The 20,721-nt window shown below is 43.4% G+C and overlaps 1 protein-coding gene across 2 annotated transcripts in view; it reads right to left on the minus strand.

The window, feature by feature from the left end:
- Positions 1 to 517: 517 nt before the first annotated feature.
- The window catches only part of Sirt1 (NAD-dependent protein deacetylase sirtuin-1), a 61,307-nt gene continuing 41,103 nt past the window's right edge, over positions 518 to 20,721 (minus strand). For both annotated transcript variants that reach the window (XM_084588764.1, XM_084588763.1), the window contains exons 8-12: positions 18,437 to 18,638; positions 13,055 to 13,172; positions 12,786 to 12,964; positions 11,539 to 11,667; positions 518 to 2,901 (exon numbers count right to left, since the gene is read on the minus strand). In XM_084588764.1, the coding sequence (XP_084444890.1) occupies positions 2,525 to 2,901; positions 11,539 to 11,667; positions 12,786 to 12,964; positions 13,055 to 13,172; positions 18,437 to 18,638 (1,005 nt within the window). In that variant the 3' untranslated portion in view covers positions 518 to 2,524. The remainder of the gene's footprint in view (positions 2,902 to 11,538; positions 11,668 to 12,785; positions 12,965 to 13,054; positions 13,173 to 18,436; positions 18,639 to 20,721) is intronic.

Consider the following 20,721-nt stretch of genomic DNA (forward strand, 5'->3'; position numbering starts at 1 on the left):
CGTATCATGGCCCAATGAGGACAAGCAAGGGAACGGAAAGTGCGTGCTGCGAGAAACATTGGACCCTTTCCAGTATATATATGTATTTAAGCTCTAATAAATTTGTAGTACTGTAGCCAAATACATTCATTTAGAGCTTAAAAATGCGCTGAAGGTTACATATGGCCCCTTAAAAATACAAGAAACAGATGGAACCACCCATCAAAACCGGTTGCCTACCCCCTTGTCCTCCAAGTTTGAGTCCCCACTTTCTCCCCACATGCCTACATCAAATTGATGTCACGGCAAAGCGAACTACTTTGTGCATTTGGCCCAAGGTTTCGAAAGGAGATCCAAATTACTCTAATATGAGTGTTGAAGGAACCCAATATGGGTCCTTATCCCACGTTTGTGTCATTACCAAGTCTCTGAATAAGAATATCCATTAATGGCTATATTACGTTGATGAAAGAGTGGCAACAGGTTTGATGCCTCAAGATAACAGAACTTTGCATGATAGTTTTGAAAGCAAGACACATGGAAAGATAACGGTATTGTATTTTTTTTCTTACATAAAACCACCAAGCACACAACAAATTGACAGACAGTACACAAAGCCTAATGCTATATCATTCTTTTTTCTGGAGTTAATTTTCCTTATCTCCATCACTGTAAAAAAAAACAAAACAACCTGTTCCTAAAGAATTTCAATAAATAAAGTGCAAGAATATATACAAAAACCGTAAAAAAATGACAACACAAAAATCTTAAGCTATTTACAAACATTTCAGCATATATTACAAGGGTCAACACAATGGCAATAGGAAATAATGGTCGTCTGCATGCAACCTTTTTAAAACTGAGCACACAAACAATGCTTAGTAGATCAAAACAATAAGGATTCTGCCTGCTCCAAAGATCGGTAACCTATACAAACACTGTAGTGCCAGAACCTTTGGTAGATTTTATTTCAGATGGGATCACACACACAAGAAGAAAAGAAAGACAAGTATATGCAAGTTTTCCTACACATCTTGGAGAGGCAGCAGCAACACGTGCTGGTAGCTCAAATTGCAGTAGAAGCGAGGACAACAGAATGAAGGAGGAACATGTGTCTGACAAAAAGAAATGGCAGGATAGATACACATGTACAATTGCACTCGGCCCTATACTTTGCAGAACGGTCCAACATGTAAGAGAGAGCAGGACAATGCCCAAAATGGACAGACAGGAGAAAAAGAAACTTAGTCATGAAGCAATGAAAATATGACTAAAATTGTGCACTGAACAGCAATAAAACATCACGGTTTTGTGTTGTGCGTATCAAAGCAATTTGATTTGATGGCACAGTAAGTTGCACATTGGCATTACCTGTGTATACAACTTTTAGTATTGCTTCTTTTTACGTTGCTTGAAATAAAGGAGCAGCACATGACAGCAAAGTGCCATAAGGACTGCAGCCTAACAGTGGTTAATACAAGTAACTGGGCATCAAGTTATTGCTGCTGCACTGCCAAGACATTACGGTAACAGAAAAACATATCAGTAAAGCACAGGCAAGGAGACACATCTAAACAGCAATAAGTGCTGCGGCAAAAGGAAAAAAAAATAATTGAGGCAAAGTACTCAAAAACAAGCTATGTGGCATATATACTTTCTAGGAATCTTACACCCAAACCTGAGCAAGGTTATTCCCCTGCTTGGGAACACCCACACCCTATCATTCCTCGAGTAAAGCCAAAACTACTAGCAACATTTCGTTCAAAGCTGCAAATATAATATTTTTTTTTTCTCTCTCACAGATTCACAATACAGTAAACAACGATGTAGAACTTCAACCTAATCCACTTGCATTCAGGCTCATAAACATCATAAAGGCTGGCTTAATGCTTTAACATGGACACAATTATGCACACAGTAAGAAGATCTATGGAAAGGCAAAAGGAGATTATGTTATGAATACAAAGAGTACAGAGGTGAAGGGCTTCAGTACTAGCATACGAAAATGTTAGTGTCCTTGCCCTTCTCAAAACTCAATGCTCATCTTGTGAAACATACAGAGATAGCGAAAACGCTTGGCTCTGGGCAACAAAGATGTAATATTTACAACTTCTATACAAAAACCAGCATACTAGCCCAACCAAATATTCCGTACCACACCACACTTCAAATGATTTCCTCTGCCAATAGGCAATATGGTGAAACGATCTTCCATGCAAACAAGAGGAAGAGTGCAGTAGGTTAAAGTATCAACCCAGCGATTAGAATAACCAATTGGATGGCTCAATTCTTGCACCCACAGCCAATGAGAGGGAATGTTCAACAGCCCCTCCAATGCTTACAATTACACTCAATGGCCTTCATAAATGGAGCAAAGGAATTAGAGCCAGTAATTGCTGATGACGCACAAATCCAATTACACCTGTTAACATATCTACTGATCACAGGAGAGGCTGACAACTAAAGGCTGTGGGAAGTGTCCTGCCAATAAATAAGCAAGAGTAGTAGATGGTGCGGTCCGTGGTGGGCTGCAAGGATTAGGCTCTCAGGAGCAACGAAGGGTGTTTCGTTCCACATCGCTGGAGCCTTCTTCTTCAGAAACACGTGCCTTAATGACAATAGACTCTCCTAGGTTCCCAACAAGTGGCATAGAGGTGGGTCCTGTACTGGGTACCTGCTCAGCTGGGTCACAGTCCATGGTATTTCCCTGTGACGGACTCTCCAGGCCAGATGTATGAGCCGGGCTCTCCTCTTCATCTGAGCTGAAAGTAGAGTGCGATGACTCTGAGTCTGACTCGGCATCTTCCTCTTCTTCTTCACCAGCAAAGGAAGCCCCCGGACTGTCAGAATCTTCAGAATCCACAAAGACTTCTGCTCCGGAAAAGATGTATGTAGATGGCGAAGTGAAAAGGTAGTGGCCCTCTGCAACAGCAACAAGCATACCATCACAACTATGCTAGATATGAGCCCAAACAAAACGATACCAGGCATTTCATTCTCCCCTTGAAAAGAAGTAACAACATTGTGCACAATCCTACAGCACTTGGAAAAGGTGATGCCTGCTCGCATCACATAAAACCACTGCTAGTCTTGTTCACAGCAGACACTGAAAATTACACAGTGCAAAGTCAACCACAAAGAAGACTGAAGCACGTTCACGTGAACCTGCAACATCCAATGCAGCTGACCAGTGCCACTGTTGCACATATGCCTTTAGGTAGCAATAGTTAACAAATAGTACCTGTCAAGAGTATAGATGCACTTGACTCCTGATAATTCAAACTCGAAGGGGACTCGAAATCTTTGTAGAGCTGAATGAACTAGTGAATCAAAGTGTCATTTTGAACGTGCCAGAAGCCTGAATTATGCAAGTTCAACGAGACTGCTGTAGCAGGTTACTGCCTATATTATAGTAGGTTATTGCCTAAAAAAGGGACACTAAAGAGAAATATCAACAGAAACAAGAAGCTAATCTTAATCTTAACAGATAGACTACTGCCCGCATTTATTTTTCTTTTTGCACAAAAATATGACTGCACTACTAAGGAAATCAAATATAAATTCAGACCTCAATCCTTTTCCAATGAAGCAACGAAGGAGGTATTATGCAATTTTATGGTGACTAAACCTCCAAGCTGTTGTTTATCAATTGGTGTTCCCATGGCAGTATAGTGAAGCATCCTAATTACCCCATATTGCCACTGTGGGGTAATTAGGATGTACTAGTCGGAGTTGGAGTTGGAGTTTATTTTTTTTGCAAGAAAGGGGAAGCCAAGGCAAAAGGCGAAAAGCCTGACTGGGCCTTGGCTCCCAAAACAGACAACAGCAGACAACAGCACACACCTCCAGTGTATATAAAATATATAAAAAAAAAAAACATTATGCAACACTTACATACGATATATAAAAGGTATCAATACATGCAGTATTCATTGGATATTCAAATCAACAGACCACGCACTCAATAACATAAATTTCATATCAAAAAATATTTACACAAAAAAGATTGCATATGAGAAAAATACAGCTACTACCGCCATTGAAGTTAGAGGGGATATTCATTTAAATATTGTTTTACGTTTTTTTTAAATACCCTAGGTGCCAATGAAAATTCCACATTTGGTGTGTTGTTGATAAAGGATGGCACCTGAAAAGTTAATTTGTTTTCCATAGTTGGTTCGAGTAATAGGCACAAGTTTTTTTCGTGTTCGCAGATCATACGTTACTGCAGCTCTATCAGATAGAGTAGTATACAGCCTATTATGGTGAATGTACTGCAGAAGACAAAAGTAGTAAATCTGATTAGCGGCTAATATGGCATATTTTTTAAATAAGGGTTCCGTACTCAAGTCACGCGGTATACCGTAACAACCTTCTATAGCTCGAAGGGCTTATTTTTGGAGAACAAGCAACTTATTAATATTTGTAGAAGTTGTGGTTCCCCATATGAGAATACAGTATGTTAGTTTGGAATAAAAAAGAGCATAATAAATTGAAATTTTTAACCAAATGGGTACCAAATTAGAAATTCTGTAAAGACATCTTACAATTCTGCTTGAGTATTTTACTAAATTTAAAATGTGCGTATTCCATGAAAGGTTTTCATTGAACCAAACGCCTAGAAACTTGTGATTCGTAACTTGCTTTATAACGTTGCTGTTACATTTAATTACTATACTACATCGAAGAGTGGTGTTGATTGGCCTAAATATGATGTAGGTAGTCTTATTAAAGGTCCACTGAAATGGGTCACCAAGAAGGATAAACAACGCCATAACACTGATAGATATTGAACCATCCATCATTCTCCAGCAAAAATTTTCTATCTAGCTTCTGCAACACCAGAAATATCGGCGATTAAAAAGGCCCTTCCAATTTTCCCTCACAACTCGTACGCTGAAGGGAGTCATAAAAATATAAAGAATACAAGCAAGTTCAAAGCTCCGCCCAGAAATATGTCACTTCGACGAACTTCCGGTTGACGCGTGCCCGCTCGCTGGCGTACTCGTGTTAACCTGTCCTCGCTCGCACACGCCTGAGGAGTTCGCCAGTTCGCGCAGCGACGGTTAGTGTAACCGCGAACCTGTGGTTACCCATGTTACACAGCGGACGAAACCATGGTTACACAACTAACCGCGGTTATCGCAAACCGAGCTTGGCAACCTCGGTTTGCGTCGTTAATCGAGGCTATGACGGCGTCTGTTGATGGAGGCTACTCGTCGGCACCCGAGTGCGTGAAACGTACGAGCGGGTCTGCTTCACAAAGTTATTCATTTGCCCACTGTATCACGTTTAAAGATCGATGAATAGAATATGGTGCCGCCCGACGTCTTCGCTTACGGCCGACAGCGCAGCGACTGCGTACTGAAGCCTTGTCTTGCCTGCAGTATCGTTTGAACGGCTTGTTGCTGAGTAGAACGTCAAAAAATGCGCGGCCTTAGCTATGAAAGTACACGAGTTTGCAAATCTTGCAGCATGGGATGCCGCGAGCAGGCTGAGGGACGTTACACAATTACCGTGGGGTGGGGCGCGCGAGTGCGGCGAATGATGGCGCCGTGCGTGACCGCCCCTAGTCATCGCTAGGCCTAAATTGTTTCGCTTTGAAGCCGCGGCGGTCGGCGCTTTGGAACTGATCAACGCTGTCGTAAATCGTCTACTTATGAAACTATGATAACTACTTATGATAATACAGGCAATATGGAAATTGGGCGATAATTAGAAATTTCATTCTTATTTCCACCTTCATGTACCGGGCATACTCTAGCTATCTTTAACTGATTAGGAAACGTTCCAGTTTGAAGCATTAGGTTAATGATATACGTCAGGACATCACATATAAGCATTGATACGCGTTTTAGTGGCGATGCTTTGATATCATCATGCCCTGCTGATGCGTTATCTTTCAAGTTTTTAATTAAGCCATCGACTTCTTTTGTAGTTGCAGAATAAAACTTAACAGAGTTTGGTAATGGATTAATCAAATTTGAGTATGTTGTACATGAGACTGGATTATTGAAAGCTGCGTTGACAACGTTAACAAAGAACTCATTCATAGCTGTGGCTAAGTCGGTGCCAGTCATTATCCCATTACTAGTAGTTACTTCTAAGTAATTGGAGCATGTTTTTCTATTGAGTAAATTATTACTTGATGCCACAATTTCCTTGCATTATTACGCAGCTGTGAAAAGCGATCAACATAGTAATTCGATTTGGCACTTTTTACTCCTTATTCAATTTGTTCCTGTATTTCTTGTATTCAGTAAAAATATCAGCATTTTTAGTCTCAATAAACTTATGGTACATCTTAATTTTTATCTTAATTATCTCGTATAGCGCTTTAGTGATCCATGGTTTTCTAAACTTCTTACTTTTCACTTTTTTTTCTTTCAACGGAAATGCTTCGTCATAATATGCAAGAAATTTGTGAATGAAGCCTTCGTATGCCTCATTTACATTGCTCATTTCATATATATTATTCCAAGAAGCACTCTTGATGAGTGATTTGAATTTATCGAGGGATTTTTCATTTATATCTCTTACCTTATAAGGAAATGCGGAAATGTTTTGCTTATTCATTCCAAGAGGAACAAAAAAGACAGGTAGATGGTCGCTGATGTCATTAGTCAACACACCAGACATGGTTTCAGAAACTAACACATTTGTAACGCAGATATCTAGCAAGGTAGAGGTAGTTGAGTTATTCTTGTCGGTAAGGCTATGTTGTTAGAGCACGCATATGTATGAATGCTACTGTTTAGTTCTCGTGAAATGTTACCATCAGAATTTATATTTATGTTGACATCACCCATAATACCAAAAGGAAGCTTGGTGGAACTCAGGAATTCCATTAGATTTTTCCAAGAACCGGAAAAAGTGGGACCTGCTGACAGCAGGTGGTCTGTATATTGTAGCAACCATAATAAGGGGCAATTATTACCAAACATTCAACATTTGGTGTCATGATTGAAAAATCTCCTATTATGCTGTGCGCATAACAGTTTTTTACATAAATTGCAGCACCACCGCCTCTGCCACTTGACCTATGTAAACCGTTGTAATTATAACCAGGAAACGAAACATGATCATCATTACAAGTCTGCCAGGTCTCAGTAAACAAAAGTGCATCAAAGTTTACTTTTAAAGATTCCAAAAACAAATTGAGGCAATCGCTTTTATTCTTCATGCTATGAGCATTGATATGAATTGCAGAAAATCTAGTTTTGTCTGGGGCAAACATTAGGTTGAAAGCATCATTATTATAATACTGACATGAGGGTTCAAAGTCCATGAAAAAATATCAACAACAATATATCTCTACAGATGCACACATTATTCAGTCATCTTCTCCAAATCAAACAGATCATGGATCCTCAGCACATCCCGTCTCATTCTGGCACGCAAAAACCTTACATCCAGAGGTACAATTTAATTTCCATCTCACTTGCCTTCTACGCGCAATAGCAGCTCCGATCAACTTTTTGTTGGCTTGTGTGAGGTGCTCATTAACAAACACTGGCTCTTTCCCAGAAAAACCTAGTTTATCATTTGAAATCCTTTGTTTCCTAGCTTTGTAAAGAAAGGCATGTCGCTTGTCCCTTTTCACAAATCGAACCAGAATACTGGTCTCAGAATTTTGTGTTGGAAACGTATGACACGCGTCGATGTCTGCTTCAGAGACAGGATCGTCAATTAGTTCCCCAATTTTCATCACAATGTCCACTGGGCTTACATCTGAGTCCACACCTTTTATCTCCAAGTTGTTCACGCAGCTATATTGTTCAAGCTCATTTAATCTTTCGGTCAAGCGCTTGTTTTCCTTTCTGAGGTCTTAATTACATTTCAAAAGCTCAGCAATTTCTTTTCTGAGTGCTTTAATGTCTGTGCTAATTACTTTTGTTTCATCACAAGTATCACTACAGAACTTGACACTATCCTTGACACTGCGCAGCTCATGCCTCATTTCTCGTTTAAAATCCTCAAGTGCTTTCATGAACTCCTTTGGCATGTCAAGCGAGAAATGGACAGATTGAAAATTGATATCTTGGGTATCAGCGAGCTCAAGTAGACCGGAATGGGAGAATTTAATTCCGGCGACCATTATGTCTTTTATTGTGGGCACGAATCCAGGAGAAGGAATGGGGTCGCTCACATAGTAAACAGAAGAATGGGCGAAGCAGTGCTAGGGTACAACAACAAAAACGACCGAATGATTTCATTTCGGATCCAAGGTCAGCCCTTCAACATAACAGTTATCCAAGTCTATACACCAACCACTACTGCTGAAGAAGCTGACGTTAAGAGATTTTATGCTGACCTGCAATGCCTTTTAGAGCGCACTCCCTGATCAGACGTCCTTTTTCTCATTGGAGACTGGAATGCTAACGTGGGGAGTGAAGAAATATCCGGAATTACAGGTAAGTTCGGTCTCGGTGAGGCAAATGAAGCTGGGCAGAGGCAGTAGAGTTTTGTCAAGAAAATAACCAGACCATAGCGAATACTCATTTTCAACAGCACAAGAGGCGCCTGTACACATGGACTTCACCGGACGGTCAGTACAGGAATCAGATTGATTATATTCTTTGCCGGCAGAGATGGAGAAGCGCTATACAAGCAGTAAAAACAAGGCCTGGGGCCGATTGTGGCACCGATCATCAGTTTCTTGTTGCCAAATTAAAGCTTCGATTGAGGAAAACGCAGAAAACTAGAAGGCCTTTCAGGTATGATCTGGATCAAATTCCATCATAATATACTGTTGAAGTGAGGAATCGATTTCAAAAATTAGATCTAGAAGACAGAGAGCCTGAAGAGATGTGGACTGATGTGCGTGATATAATACAAGAACTTGCTACTAAGAAAGTTCCAAAGCAAAAGAAATGCAAGAAAGCAAACTGGTTATCTGAAGAGGCTTTGCAAATAGCTGAGGAAAGCAGGATGGCAAAAGTTATGGGGGAAAAAGAAAGATACAAGGCTCTCAATGCGGATTTTCAGAAAATCGCAAGAAGAGATAAGAATGCCTTCCTGAATATAGTGCCAAGTAGATGAGGACAACAGCCAATTGAGGAACACAAGAGCTCTGTATAAGACAATCAAAGATATCAAAGGAAGCTTCTGTGCTAAGCTGGGTGTGATAAAGGACAAACGAGGCAGGGACCTCACGGAAGCCTCAGAGATAAAGAAGAGGTGGCAGGAATACACAGAACTGTACAAGAAGGACCCGGATGTGCAAAACCAACATAAGACGGCTGTGGTTACTGATCTCGAGCCGGGCATCCTGAAGAGAGAAGTTGAATGGGCCTTAGCCAGCCTTGCTAAGAACAAAGCTAGCGGAATTGATGGCATTCCAGCTGAGTTGCTTCAAAACCTCAACCATGCCGACACTGTTAACGTTCAGTATACATTATGTTAGCAAATTTGGACAACCCTGCAGTGGCCACAGGATTGGAGGAGGTCAGTTTACATCCCTATTCCAAAGAAAGGCAGTGCCAAAGATTGTTCCAACTACCGCACGATCGCGCTTATTTCGCATGCTAGCAAGGTGATGTTGAAAATCCTCCTAGGTAGGCTGCAGCAGTATGTGGATCGGGAGCTTCCCGACGTGCAAGCTGGGTTTCGCAAGGGCAGAGGAACCAGAGACCAGATTACCAACCTTTGCTGAATCATGGAAAAAGCAAGTGAGTTCCAGAAACCCATCTACTTCTGCTTTATTGATTATGCGAAAGCGTTTGACTGCGTAGATCACAGCAGATTGTGGCAAGCTCTCCAAGAGATGGGAGTTCCATATCACCTCATCTATCTCCTCGGGTACCTGTATGAAGGGCAAGAGGCCACAGTCAGAATTGGGCATGGTCTTACTGATTGGTTTCCGATTGAGAAAGGAGTGAGACAAGGCTGCATACTGTCGCCCTGCCTATTTAACCTATATGCTGAATGCATCATGAGGAAGGCCGGTCTGGACGAGTCTTCAGCTGGAGTGAAGATTGCTGGGAAACGTATCAACAACCTTAGATATACGGATGATACCACTTTAATGGCAGAAAGTGAAGTGGAACTCAAGAGACTTCTGATGAGCGTACAAGAAAAGAGTCAGAAGTTTGGGCTTAAACTGAACATTAAAAAGACAAAGATCATGGCGTCTTGCCCCATCAAGTCCTGGAGCATCAAGGGACAAGAAGCGGAAGCTGTGACAGATTTTCTCTTCTTGGGCTCCAAGATAACTCTGGAAGGAAACTGCAGCCATGAAATTAAGAGACACCTACTTCTGGGAAAGAGAGCCATGGCTAGCCTTGACCGCCTAGTAAAGAGCAGAGACATTAGTCTGCCAACTAAGATCCGTATAACTCGTGCTATGGTATTTCCAGTTGTGATGTATGGATGCGAGAGTTGGACTGTGAAGAAGGCTGACCGCCGAAAAATTGACGCGTTTGAATTGTGGTGCTGGCGGAGACTCTTGAGAGCTCCTTGGACTGCCAGAAGATCAAATCAGTCGATATGGTCAACCATAAACCCTGACTGCTCATTGGAGGGTCAAATTCTAAAATTAAAGCTCAGCTACTTTGGTCATCTGATGAGAAGAGAGGAGTCGCTGGAGAAAGATTTGATGTTGGGAAAGGTCGAGGGTCACTGGAGAAGGGGTAGGCTGCGAACGCGATGGTTAGATGGCATCCTCAAGGCTCTGCAGATGAAGTTATGTGATGTTAGGAAGATAGTGAGAGACCTGAAAGCGTGGCGTGATATGGTCCACAGGGTCACGAAGAGTCGGACACGACTGAACGACTGAACTGAACTGAACATCGGTAATATTTGTTATATAAAATTGCTCCTAACATTGTATTCGTTATGCTTTCTAGTATCTAGCAATGCGTTCGTGCTAACTTTTCGTAGAGCGGTTATTTTTTGATTGTTTTTGCAAATTATGAAGAATTAATTTCATTCTCTCTTGAACTAATTGGCCAGTTGGAAAAACAGTTACATATTTGAAATCAGTGCAAGAAACTGAAATTTGGTCAAAAATTGAAAAAGCAACTTTAACAGCCATGTCCCCCTACTTAACACTTCTTTTTTCAAATTTTCAGTGGCAAAAGTGGGGGGCGGGTTCATTATGCGAGTAAGTTGATTATGCGACAAATACAGTGTGATTTTTCCCGATCGCAAACGACGTCTCAAGGCCCCATTTCAATATATTGAACTATTTTGCAATCCCCTTCGAGTTGAATATATCCGGGTTCGACTGTACAAATAAAGGAGTGTTGTGTCGTGAGTACTATGCCTCTGGGAAGGTCAGGGGCATGAGAAGTGGATGAGAAAGTGATGCGAACAAGGCCCAATAACGTTATTGCATTCAGCTCTTGAAGGTGAAGCTAAGCATCCTCCCAATTCCCTCCCCCATCAAAACACAGTCCCCAGCAGATTAGGAACACACAGACATTATTTCACTTGCCCCAAACTGTTATGAACAAATATCATAAAAAAAAAAAGCAGGTCTAGGACATTATTGTTGAAGCTTTTAGTAATACTTCATTTTATTTACTGCACAAACAAATAAGAGTAATCACTTCTCACCTGGTAGTCGAGAAGCAATGCTTTCTCTGATCCTTGGCTTCCAAAGACATTCGGATGAGCAGTCCAAACTGTCTGTCTGGCTTTCTACTGTGGCAGTCATTTCCCTACACGTGGAGTCTGGCTCTTCCGCTGCGTATTAATATCAAACCACCACAGTAACTTTTAGCACACACTGGTGAAAAAAACGCAGTGTGTAGGAGGTGAATGCCCACACTAAAATTTAACAGCCCTGCAGCTCAACAGCACACTATGTCACAGCAGCATAAAATACAAACTGAAACTTTACATATGAATAAGCAGTGACATTTTTGCACAAAAAATAGTAAGAAAGTAATAGAGTTAGTACTGCAACTTCAAAGCTTTTCAGCTGAGCAATAGAAGCTTGTTAATTCCACTCCCACTAATTCATAGATTATGATAATTCAAACTAAAAGTGCAGTCCTTTTCGACATCCACGTTAGTCTATGGTGTCAGATGTTTGTTTATTAGAACATGGGTGCCCTCACATTGGTTATTCGGATGAGGGATAACATCGAGGTATGACCCGCAAAGCCAGCAATCACTCAAATACACCACCCCAGACCTGAACTACATAAAACGGCGATACCTGCACACCTCCTGCGTGCGCACTACAGCAGGCTTGATATCAGAAGTCTCCTATTGATGAAATATAGCCCAGCAGCAAAGATTGTTTTGCTTCTCTTAAATCCTTGCCATTCTGTTTTGTGCGGTTTTGAACACTGCTCTGTGCATCAATGGTCTTCTTAGTTTTATTTCTGAATGGCATCACGCCTCTCTCTCTTGCATCCATGTGTTTCTTCGCTCTTCGAGTATGCTGAACCGTCGTGTTTTGAGGATGTTTCACCGTACAACTCAGTCTGCACGGTGAAGCATTCTCAAAACGTGATGGGGCCGTTTGTGGAAAAGCACAACTGCTACTGCGTCCAACTACGAATAGGGCACAGAGGCACTCATTTTTGGAGCAACTTTCAACACTGCAGGCAATATGCACAAAACAATTCACTTGACAGAACCACGAAGAACTGTTGCCACTTGGCTTTCATCTCAAATGTTTAAACAACCATATACATTTCAGGTGTTCATTAAATAAATTTGCTAATGGTTTTTGGCAATTCTTTAGGGTCATTTAATCATTCGAACCCCTTGCACGCCAAATTGCCGAAGTTTTACTGTACAATGTTCAAGTGCTATTGTGGCCTCAGACAAATGCTGCACATATCACTCACCTGTGGCAGCGCTGCTAGAAGGAGTGTTTCCATTCTCATCTGCTGCTGCAGTGGTGCTCCTCTGCTCAGCAGGCTCTCGGATTTCCGACAATGTCCTGGCAGACACTTGCGGAGGCAGGGATGTGAGTTCTGTCAATGGTGCTATAGGCTCTTCATTTGAATCCACATCCCAGCCAAGCCTTTACAGCAAGAAAAAAGAGAACCGACAAGATTGTCAGAAAAAAAAAAAAAAAAATCCTTTAAGGCTTTTAGTAAACATGGTGACAAACCTATTGCACAGCTCCTTGATGATGACATCACAGTCACCCAAGAGCTCCACATCAAAAGTAACGTGTTTCAGTGATTCTCGGTTGATTAGGATCTGAGGCACCTCGGGTGGAATAGAGCCTATGGGAGAGAAAGGTACCAGGATTTGAACGAACAAAGCAACCAGCCAAAGATCGCTCAATACAAAAATACACAATTCACAGCATTTCAGGTCTTCTTCCTGCCACTGTATGCACTCTATATACAAGAACTTTTGATTTAAGAGGCCACAACTAGGGCTGAATGCTAAAAAAAATAAACAAGAGCACTGCGCTGACTAAGTAGTTGCAACCATCTTTGCAAAATATTAAAGCCATGCATGCAGTAAACAACAGTAACAGCAGCCCGAATTCACACGGAAGCCCTCTGCCCATGACTAACTTCCTTAACGCAGGCAAAGGTAAAGGTTCATTGCGCGATGCACAAGGGCAAATAATTTCATGTTTATCATCAACTCTGGCAAGCTACAGGCTTCCCTCGCATTTGGTTACCGGCTGGCTGGCTTTCTTTTCTGCGTACCGCCCACATGAAAGAACAATAGAGCAAATGCATTAGCTTCGTTCCAAATGGAGTGGAAGCTATGAAACTTTTATCCAAAGGTTGCATGTGAGAATAGTGCCCTTCGAGAAGCCACTGCCTTGTGCCATTAGCCTGCACTCATCGTGTGCAATTTGAAACGCTCAACATTTCTAAGAGGAATAGCTACTGTGTTGCATTTAATCTTCATTCAAATGGCTGCTTCTTTCTGTGCTGCGACTTTATGGTTTTCCTGTACACTGTAAAAGCAAAGAATGCATTCCAAATTAGCTAACTAATACCCAAGCTGCACAGCAGCGTTACAATAAAGTTTTGGCAGAGCACGACGAGCTGGGCCTTACTTTGAACTGCCACCATCCAGATCCATTTACAAAAAGCATAAAGTGATCGACACCATTGTTGTCTATCTATAGCATTGCACACACATCAGGAGACAAATGTGTGCACAGTGTCACTGGGAAAGAACTGCGTTAGGAGTGACCGACAGTTGGCTTCATCTGATAAAAGCAGACAATGATGGAAGCCTGCAAGGTCATCGAGACCATGGGTCTCTTCGATTCGGCTTGTACTGGCTGTACTAGTTTTGAAAAGTGCTGCAGCGGTGCCAAGCAGTCACGTGAGCGTGCAGTGCCAGTTCTAACATTGATGTGCAACAGCAGCTGCCAAAATGAGTAAGCAAGTGTAGGATTCTGCAACCTAGCAGATGCCAACGTTCACGCAGCACATGGAAATGTATCGCTTGCCATAACCCAATCACTAAGGCCAATTTCGAAGCTGCTGTAGACCTACAGCACTCGAAAAGTACGACGACTATGGTGATAGTGACGTTGACTGCGACAAGTTCAACGTACGCACCGCTGCATATTCATTATATTGGTCTGTGAAGATGCCATTCATGCACCTGGGTACGAGAGAACGCTGCAAGCAGTTGCCACGAGTATCAGTTTAAATCCCGCTGTCTTGAGATGTTTGACTGGTTCAGTATGGTAATAAATAAAGCCAAAAGTGCCACTGCTGAAAAGACGCACGTGCTCCAATATGCGCTGTATACATTCTCTCTCTCTCTTTTTCTTTCTTCTCTATTTTCTATTCTGTCCGCACGAGGCAGCCAAGGTGGCTCAGCTACATAGCCAGTAGCAAGCCCATGCATTTTCTTTTCCTTCTGCCTGCAGCCACAACAAAAGCCTTGATGACTCTAGCTTGGACAGTGCTGCTGCGAGCCTTTCCTGCCCATTCTTCAGAAGGGTTTGCCCATTCTCAACGTCTGCAAAATTTTTAGACTTGACGCCTTTTGAGAAAAGCAGCTCAGCATTGGTGCTCATATTCCTGGCCAGCCTGATCTCTTCCTGTACCCTTTTTCTTATTCTGACCTCTTTTCTGGGTGTCCTTATCCTGTACAACAGGATAACGCCGAGGCGCCCTTTTCCTTCAAGGCCCATGCTGACTGGAGGGAAAGAGGGAAGATTTCTGCCAGTCCTGGGTGGAGATTTTTTTTTTTTTTTCAGGCGCGCTGCTGGCACTGCTCAGTCGAACGGCGCGCTGTGCGAGGAGCACCGATTCCGTGCGTTCTAATCTTTGCTTTCGTTCTTTTTCTTCCAGTGGTTTGACGGAGTGGCTGGTTAATCAAAGCGACATAGGGACTCTGAGTCGTGAGTCTGCTTCTTCGCAGCGCACCGCAGGGATTATTGTGCGTATGCTTTCCTCATTGCAATGAAGACATCCAAAAGTACTTATTGACCGTATACGGGGCTGCAGATATTATTGAGTACCTGAGCATAAGTTATTTTCACACGGGCAGTTTTGTAGTAGAGGAAAAGAAATAACTGTCAAGACTGGGATAATCTTCTAAATGGCGCGTAAACGTTGAAGTTTGGAATTAAGCTGTGAAACTGTACAAGATGTTCCACATAAGGTTTTGAACGTACAAAAGCGGCAGAGTCCAGTGCGCGCGCACAGAAACAGTCAAATCCTTAACACTCCCGCCACTGCTACTCAGGCCACTGCAGCCTACACCTCACTCGTACATATTGCCCCAGCTGTGCTTTGCCGAGGGCAGTTCCAAACCGTTACTCATTAACAACTACGCCGTCACCGTTGGCCAGCCTGCTCGCACATCCTTTACACACATGCACACACACACAAATTAAGCAAGTGCTCAGGGCAGCTCGAAGCCACCACGCGTTTCAATGCGCTTCGACCCTTCGACGGCCAGCCTGCCAGCCTCCCCTTTCACCCCCCTTTCACCCTTCCCAGCGCATTGGACTTGATATCTTGCAGCCTCCTCTCACTCCCTCCCAGTAGACCGGAAGAAGGAAAAAAAAAAAAAAAAAAAAAAAATAAACCGGCAGTAGATGCGGAAGTTAAGTACACAAACATCAATTTTGTGTCACGTGATCGTCCGCCCAGGACCTGCAAAAATATTCTTCCGCCTTGCACAGTGTTGCCAGCAGGTGTCAGTTTTGGTTTTGCGACAGTCCAGTTTTGCTGTCGACAAGAGTTATTTGCGACTTTTGGCGCAGGCGTGGCGCAGACGTAGGCAAAAAATCGATTTTGTAGCAGCATGTAGCAGGGTTTCTCATTTGGCGCAGTTTGGTGCAATTGGCGCAGCAGTTCTACCACTGCAGGCAGCGTCGTCTGCTCTTGGCTGAGTGGCATGTATGCCATGCTGTACTTTTTTCTGCACCTCCTTCAGAGCAAGTGCAGGATGCGCAAGAACTGGTGCGAACTAGTCCTGCATCTTGACAAAACGAGGGGACAAGTGCAGACAGTACGCGCGGCACCGCATAACGAGGATGGCAGTGCTGCACCCCTTGAATTGATGCAACTGATGCAGTCAAATCGAATAGACCTCATAACGCTACTTTCAGAGCAGAAGTCGAGACCTGTCAGAAATGAAAGTAGTCAGGAATGGGAAACTGAATATGCCCAGTGGTCAGCTATGTAAGCCAGAGCTATGCCTGTGATTTTTCACACACGCAGACACTGAATCCTCTACAGAACGGGGCCTTTAATTTTATGGTGTTGAAACAAGAAACTAAAGGCCACCCTCAAAACAACCACATCTGTCTCGCCGTGTGATTTTGTAGTGCTAGTACTGCCAGCAGGTGTCCAAGGCAGCGCAGCCAATCTGTCTCCACATGCAAACAGCACCGTTTGATACGAACAACATAGTACTGCAGTCTAATATAGGTATTCAAGAAGATTTTCTGACTGTTTCATATGAAAAATGTTTCAATAAATAATAGGTTGACAGTAGTACCGGGTACCAACAGGTATTCCATGAAAAATTAAACTTTTCATTCAACACACGCCCCTCTAGTGTGTGTGCGTGTGTAAAAAAAGGAGAGGGGGGGGGGGGGGGCGATTTGGATAGTTAATCAAATACGAAGTAGGTGCGTGGCACCGCTTATCCCCGCTATACCTTTCATGCATACACTTCAGCGATTTACACTTTCTCCAAAATCTTCCCTCAGGCATCCATTTCACGCCGACGCTTAGTGTCTTGAGCCATTTCGTGAGCACGCTCGGCACATTTCCTCTTCTTTGTGCTTCTAAATTCTTGCACCGTTTAGCTGCAACACCAGATTCAGTAGACTCAGTTCCCGCTGCCTTTGTAATCGTTGTGCTTCAGCACGTCGAGCCCGGCGAACCTGCGCCGCAATGCCAGATGGACCGGCTTCGTCCATTGCGACGTGAAGCTAACGCAAACACGCTTTTGGAAAGCTGCCTTGGGATGGCCGCCACGTCCGCAACTGACATGCCCCTCACTCACTGTCTTACTCTCTAACTGGGTACATCATGCTGTCGCTCCGCCCCCTCAGTGTTAGATCGCGGGATGTAGACGTCGCCACTTTCCCTTCCTCCTCTCAAGTTCACGGATAGATTGATGGACAGAGAAAGAGAAGATTCTACTACAGCTCCGCGGCTGCTCCCCCTCCTCAATGCTGAGACGCGTGCGTAGCCACCTTCTCTTTCTCTGCTTCAAGTTCACGAAGAGAAAGAGTGAGCGGCTTCGGATAGACCCCGGCGAAATCTGTGATTGCAGCTAGTAGTGCTACGCACTAAAAAACAAAAAAAAATCTGCTGGCTGCTTGGACAGCACAAGAAATGAGAACAAATGCACTCTTTAAAACCCCCTCCCTATCGAAGACATATTAAATACTCCTACTAAAAGCAAGGTGCAACAGCTCCATTTGGGGCTGGTCAAACTCTTTAGCCTAGCTCTGTATTTCAGATGTTTTAGCGCCCCAGCATTGCAGTGAAGCACACAGTGTAGTGAAACTGAGGTGCATTTGAAAATTGCAGATATCAGGTTCTCAAAGACGAATCAATAACAAGCATTCCATTCACATTCGAAACATCGAATATTTGCACCCCCTCCCTTTTGCCACTCAAGTTTATGGCATGCTCTTTGTTGACACTGGGGCATCAGAGTGGCCTGCAAAGAGCAACTGACCGCATTAAAAATGGAAAAATGGCTGCACTCGCTGCAGCTTTGTGAGGGTTCAGCTGCTCGCTTCATCTCGCTTCACTTATAAATTGTGGCGAGTTCATGGCATGACCCGTAGCCACATCACAGTCTGGTATTAATGACGGGAAGTGGTGCAGACATGAGGAAAGCTTGATTCTGGCTTGAATAAAACTTAATACTGCCTCTAAGCAAAATAGGCCAAACGGCGAAGTATGCAAATTTTTAAGCCCATCAGCAGAGTGATTCTTTGAAGTTTACGAATTTTTCGAACTCTTCGACTGTTCTATCACACTGACCCACAGTGTAATGGGAGGGAAGGAAGCCAGTGAACACTCACTAGGAATAAGGGCCACTGGGCGCACTTTGAGCGAGGACCCCATGACAATAAGCAAGTCGCATTGGGTCTTGTCATGGCTCATGGCTTGGTGGAACTCCTGGGAGAGGCCTTCCCCGAAGAACACAATATCGGGCTTCATGACTGCCATTTCCCCAGCTGCCTCCACTTCTTCTGGGCTACATTGGGGACACACTGGAATGCGCTGCATGGAGAGGAAACTATTTAAAATTTCATTGGAAGTACAAAACAGTACAATACGCACAAGCAGTTTTTTTTTAGTGATTCTCCAAGCATCTTTCTTGATACTTGAGCATGGTTAAGAAGTCACACCACTCAAAGAGCTTCAAGAAAAAGTGCCGCCGAATCACGCCAACAAACCACATGCTCTAAGGTATATGTAGAGTCCAGAATAAGAATACAGTCGAACCCGGATATATCGAACTCGAAGGGGATCGCGAAATAGTTCGATATATCGATAATTTGATATACAGAAATCGGCCCGTGACGGCACTTATGATGCGAAAAAACAATACCATATTTGTCGTGTAATCAACCCACTCCCATAATGAACCCGCCCTCCACTTTTGCACCCGAGAATTTCAAAAAAACCGTCAAGGCCAGCTTGCTCACAAGCAAGCGATTGAGCGATCTCAGCGACAGAGCGAAAAATTTCCAACTTGGAACTGCGTCCCCCTCGCAGCTCGAGCCACCGCGGCAGCTCAAAACAAGGTTTCTGTTTCGCCGCGGCAGAAATCGCGACTGTTTTCGCTTGCATGTCGATGGCGCGCGCCAAGATGCTGTGCAGCGATAACGGCAATGTTACGGCGTGTTTATTTTTGATAGCTCTTGCGGTGGCGGGGAGCGAACTTGGCAGAGTGCCCGTGATGGCTTGATTGCACAAGCCTGGTTCGATTTATCACGCCGCGTTTGGGGCGGGCGTAGTCCACTTCCGCAAAATCATTGGAAAGCGTGATAGCTAAATGCTGTTTGAAGCAAAAAATGCTAAAAGCCAGTGTCATGATCGCAGCTGACCGCGTGCTTTTGTTGATTCATACATGCAAGAATAAACGACCCCCCCCCCACCCCCCCCCCCAAAAAAAACAACAAAAAACTGCCGCTTCTTAACGTGCGCAGACGCCATATCTTACGCTACGCCGCGCGTACAGCACAACGATAAGAATGGACGACTCCCGCAAAAAAAAAAAAAAAAAAAAAAAAAAAAAAAAGAAAAGAAAACTGCCGCTTTTGTCCGCAGGTGCCATAGCACGTCAGCCGCCGCGCACAGAGAGTTCGCAACACACGCTGGAGAAAGCGTCCGACGTTCTGTCTGAAAACGGGCTGAGCTGGCTTGGCGCATGCGTAGCGCGTGCTACTGCGAACGAAGGCCGGGAAAGAGGGAGAGATCTCAGCAAAAGAATGGGCACACCCTTGCGCTTCGCTCTGTCACGTTTTTCCCCCTCTCGTTCCCACCGGTTCTCGGTGGTTCGTTCGCGCACATGGCTTGCAAATGTCACGTGCTGGCGCGCCGTAAACAAAAATCGCAGATGCGCGCGCCCTGGGGGAATGGGCGCGGCGCTGCCGTAGACCAGCGGTCGCCTAACTGTCCCTCTCATTCCTTCCGCACGTGGTTTGAAAACGTCGCGCAGTAAACGGCCGAGGGTGATGCGATCGTCTTTGGGAAAGGCATACTTTCTAGTGCGTGGTACGGAGTTCGATATATCGAATGACCGGTGAAATTGAGTTCGATATATGACGCGGCTTTCCTATACACTTTTACATGGGATTTTCAAGGGGATATTCCGCGAGTTCGATATAACCAAAATTCGATATATCCGGGTTCGACTGTATTAATTTTGGGGACACTTAAGCTCTGCCTTTAAGGGCATGACACAAATGATGGCTCACATCTGCGGCTGCCCTTGCTGATCCTTGTTCACACACATGTACTCTACTATTCACTTAACCCCTAATACTTTAACTTGCGCCTGTAATATTTCACGCAGAAACACTAGTATACAGTTGTAATAAGCTACCACATTATGCGAAAGACCACACAACACAGATAGTTAAATCTCGAACACCAACATTAAAGAAGTTTTCAAATTTACGAATATTTAAAAAATCCCCAACAGATTTCCCGTTTTAAATGTAAAAATATTTCAGAATTACGAATTTAAATATGGCGTATATTTCAAAATAATGTACATATTTTAATTTTTTCTTATATAATCTAGGAACAACAGTATCATGAATTCGCCTAAAATTAATGTCACAGCTCACAACTC

Source organism: Amblyomma maculatum, chromosome 1 (assembly GCF_055883805.1).
Source record: "Amblyomma maculatum isolate TAMU_Amacu chromosome 1, ASM5588380v1, whole genome shotgun sequence".
In the NCBI taxonomy this organism is placed as follows: domain Eukaryota; kingdom Metazoa; phylum Arthropoda; class Arachnida; order Ixodida; family Ixodidae; genus Amblyomma; species Amblyomma maculatum.